Source organism: Pan troglodytes, chromosome 19 (genome assembly GCF_028858775.2).
Source record: "Pan troglodytes isolate AG18354 chromosome 19, NHGRI_mPanTro3-v2.0_pri, whole genome shotgun sequence".
Taxonomy (NCBI): domain Eukaryota; kingdom Metazoa; phylum Chordata; class Mammalia; order Primates; family Hominidae; genus Pan; species Pan troglodytes.
Window position 1 is genome coordinate 56459624 of NC_072417.2, and position 4113 is coordinate 56463736.

The 4113-nt window shown below is 48.6% G+C and overlaps 1 protein-coding gene across 1 annotated transcript; it reads left to right on the plus strand.

The window, feature by feature from the left end:
- The first annotated feature begins 2574 nt into the window (after window positions 1-2574).
- On the plus strand, window positions 2575-3829 carry LOC747212 (CMT1A duplicated region transcript 15 protein-like protein). Its single transcript, XM_054671030.2, has 2 exons — window positions 2575-2929; window positions 3070-3829. Exons 1-2 carry the CDS (start codon window positions 2665-2667, stop codon window positions 3648-3650), a joined length of 846 nt encoding a protein of 281 aa, XP_054527005.1. The 5' UTR covers window positions 2575-2664; the 3' UTR covers window positions 3651-3829.
- Window positions 3830-4113: the final 284 nt, after the last annotated feature.

Sequence of the window (4113 nt, forward strand, 5' to 3'; positions counted from 1 at the left end):
TCTGCTTCCATGAGTTCAATTGTTTTACATTCCACGTAAGTCAGATCACGTGATAGTTGTCTTTTTGTGCCTGGCTCACTTCCCTTAACATCATGTGCTCCATTAAGCTCCTGTGAATCCCAGTTTCTAACCTGCAATTGCTCTAAGTGTTTTCATTGCCTTTTCATGGTTTCTACTAAGAATTCCAGAGCCCAGCTGCAATGTTTTCACTGCTTTGGATGTTATTCATTGTTTTTCTTTACATCTTGTCCACGGACACACAGATAAATTGTCCGGTGCAAGTGCAGCGGCCATATGCGCTTCCTGTGAAAGAAGGCCGGTTTGACATCTATTAAACAAATCCATCTCAGCATTCTTAACAGCCTTTATATTGTTTGATATCAAGCTCAGTCATTTAAAAAATATGCCTCTCTCTTTGTAAGACTACCTATGGGTTGGAGAAGACTTATGTAATATTCAACTCAGCAGATAATGTATATAAAAATTACTGCATATGATTCAATGATCTGGAATCAATTTTAACTGTTTATATGTCACACTTGGGAAAAAGCAGGACAATTATAAAATTTAATAATGGCATCTCCATAAAAAGCAATAATTCATATTCTACTTTAAAAATCCTTTCTCTTATGTAGAGGAGTAAGTGGCATCCTGGTGGCACCAGAAGGATGTACTGGTGAGCTTGTGTAGTGGTCACTAAGTTAACGCGTGTTGCTTTATTTGACTGATACTGATGTTGCCATCTTAGCTTCCGGCAGTTAGGTGGGCAGAAAACCCAAAGTTAGTAACTTTGGACAGTTGCATCAATGTTAGTAACTCAAGGGCCAAAGTGATGGATTAAACGGCCAGTCCAGGCAATCTCTGGTTCACCCTCATGATGACAGAGTGCTTTTAGGTAGTGAGGCAGTGCTTAGTCTCAAGGCAGCCTCCCTTCCCCTCATGCATTACCTGGTGTTTGTGGGCAGGAGTGTGGATCCTGTATACATGCCTGGGGTTGTGGGTGTGGGGAGGGGCCTCCAGTGTGCTGGGGTATACCCTGGGGACTCTGTAAGTGCCTGATCCATAGATGCTCCCTGTGGCCTGGTCACAGGGGCCACCAGGCCCCTGGTGGCTTACAGTGTGGAAGTTGGAGGCTTCACCATAATCTGTGGCCTGAGCTTGGCCTCAGGGAATATTTCCGGGTGGTGTCAGCTGTATCTCCTCCTTACTCAGTGTCGTAGGGGAGCAGCGACTCTCTGGGACAGTGGGATGGGTGGTAAAAGAATTTACCAAGACAGTTGTAGGTAAAGAAAGGCAGATTCATTGGACACCACAGAGCTTACATGTTTGTGGTGATGTGGGTGTGAACATACGATTATCGACAGTGCATAATGCTTGATGAAAATAATAGATGCTGATGTTATTGTTTTATGTATTGAATATCCTATATTTTTTATTGTTATTTTAGAGTATATGCTTACTACTTTTTTTTAAGGTAACTGTGAAGCAGCCTCAGGCAGTTTCTTCAGGAGGTTTCCAGAAGAAGGCATTCTTATCAAGGAGATGACAGCTCCATGCCTGTTACTGCCCCTGAAGACCTTCCGGTGGGACAAGATGGGAGGTAGAGGACAGTGAAATTGATGATCCTGACCCTGCTTAGCCTTAGGCAAAAGTGTCTGGTTGTGTCTTGTTTTTTAACAAAAACGGTTTAAAAGTAAAATAAATAAATAATGAAAAAAGCTCGTAGAATAAGGTTAAAAAGAAACAAAATATTTTTGTATAGCTATATAATTTGTGTGGCTTTTTTGTTTATTTGTTTGAGACAGGGTCTCACTCTGTCACCCAGACTGGAGGGCAGTGGCACAATCACAGCTCACTGTGGTCTCAACCTCTTGAGCTCCAGAGATCCTCCCACCTCACTCAGGAGGACGTCAGTCCCCAGGTGGACCCTGGACTCAAAGTGTATACCAGGCCCCAAGTTGACAACCAGGCCCCAGATGGACACCAAGGCCCTAGGTGGACAGCAGGCCCATGTTGAACACCAGACTCATGTGGACATCAGGCCGCAGGTAGACATCATGCCTTAGGTAGATATGTAGGCTCCAGGTGGACATTAGACCCAAGGCTCCAGATAGACATTAGACCCAAGTCCCCAGGTGATCATCAGGCCCAGGTGAAAACTCAGGCCTTAGGTGCACATCCGGCCTCAGGTGGACACCCAGGCCCCAGGTGATCACCAGACCCCAGGTGGACACAAGGCCTTAGGTGAACAACAAGACCCAGTAGGCCATCAGGCCTCAGCTGGATACAGTCCCCAGGTGAACACAAGGCCCCAAGAGGGACATAGGCCAAGGCAGACATCAGGCCCTAGGTGGACATCAGGCCTGAGGACATCCGGCCCCTGGTGAACATCAGGCACAGGTGTCCAAGCAGACCCTGGGTGGACATAACAGTGTACGGGTAAGGAGGTGACCTGAGGGGAGGGTGAGTAGTCAGTAACCCAGTGGAGTCCTGAGTAGGCTTATGGAAGGAAGGGGCCTAGGGGACAGAACCGTAAAGAAGCGACCTCACTTCCTCGATGATGACACACACGAACAGAACTTAGAACTCTGGTAACCAGGCACCCATATCCTAGAGTCAGCGCCGTAACCAGCTCACTTTGTGGGAGACGCTCAAGAGAGCAAGATGTTCTCGTGTTGCTTCCCCACTTCGAGAGGTTGCTGCTTCAGGAACGGAGGGAGTGAGAGCCTTTTCCGACGATGCCGAAGAAGGCTCATCCCTCACCCCAGACGCCTGTGGCCCTTTGTAAGAAGGCGCACCCAGGTACCACAGGACAGCCCGGGGCAGGCCCTAGCAGGCCAGGCCACACCAGAGATCCCATCGGGGCTGCCTCTGCACATTGTCCTTGTCCAGGAGGAGATTCGGGAGCCCACGGAGGCACAGACACATGGTGAGGTGGCTGCAGCCTGGAAGACTTTGCGGGGGCGGTGCTTTTGGGCTGGAATTCCTTTGAATTCAGTGAGGTTGTCTCTGTGTTTGGAAATTCCAGTGGAAAGTGACTGATGCTGGTGACCCTTTCTCCTTTTTCAGCTCCTGGTCCGTACGCAGAAATAAGAGCACTTGCGGCACCAGCTGTCAAGCCAAAGCCAGCATGGGAAGAGCCCCCTCCAGAGAGAGCGCTGGAGGTGGAGGGAGCTCCAGCCAAGGACCAACCCAGCCAGGAGCTGCCTGAAATCATGGCACCTACTGTAGCCACTGGCCTTAATGCTGGAGATGAAAACGTGGCTGGAGAGAGAAGTGGGAGGGAGGGGGTGACAAGCACAGCCCCAGCCAGCAGATCCCATGCTGCCCCTAGTCCTGGGCATGGTGGCAAACATGGAGGCGGAGACCAGGGCATTCAGACTGGACTCCTGTACCTCGCTGGAGAGAGGCTTCTCTCATTCACTAGAACCACAGCCCTGCTGCTGCAGGGCCTGTTTATTGTGCTGATGCTGGTGGGGTATATCTCTGTGCAGGTGGTGCTCAAGAGCATTAAAAGAAGGCTGGGAAGAAGAGTTCCAGCAGCTCCTCCTGCTCTCAGACGCAATCTTCTCCTCCAGGCATGGATGTGTGTCTGCAACTGGGCATCCAGGCTGTTTGCCCTTAATGTGCTGCCCCGAACGGGCTCTTAGGTGGGCAGGGGTTGAGGGGACCAGGAGGTGGCTCCAAAGGGTACAGCAAGGAAAGCTTTTAAAGACAGCTGTTGTGCTCCAGGCTCTCCATGCCACCACCTGCCCTAGCATTTATTAATAGTGTTAGAATTACAAGTTTATGAAATGAAATATAAATAAAGTTTGATTTCTGAAACTTCTCACCTTTTTGAACTCCCTAATATTAGATGGTGTTTTTGAGGCTATCCTGAAAATCTCGGATAGTTGTGTCTTTTGTTGTGGTTGTTTGTGTGGCTGAATTACCATCGAGTCATCTGTTATTGGAAACCTTTCAGGTATGGCTTTTAGAAGACCTTGACCCACACTCTTGCCTGTTTTGACTCTCTGGTTTATTGTGGAAAGAGGGATGATGTAGGCTCATGTCTCCGGCAGATCATTCACCTTTTGCCATCAAGGATTTGGCATCAGAGTTTCCAAGAATTAT

What these genes read in the sequence shown, in the direction of transcription:
- LOC747212 (XM_054671030.2), top strand. Translation starts at nt 2,665, where the DNA reads ATGTTCTCGTGTTGCTTCCCCACTTCGAGAGGTTGCTGCTTCAGGAAC. An exon ending in CACGGAGGCACAGACACATG is followed by an intron (nt 2,930 to 3,069) that starts GTGAGGTGGCTG and finishes CTCCTTTTTCAG; the next exon opens with CTCCTGGTCCGTACGCAGAA.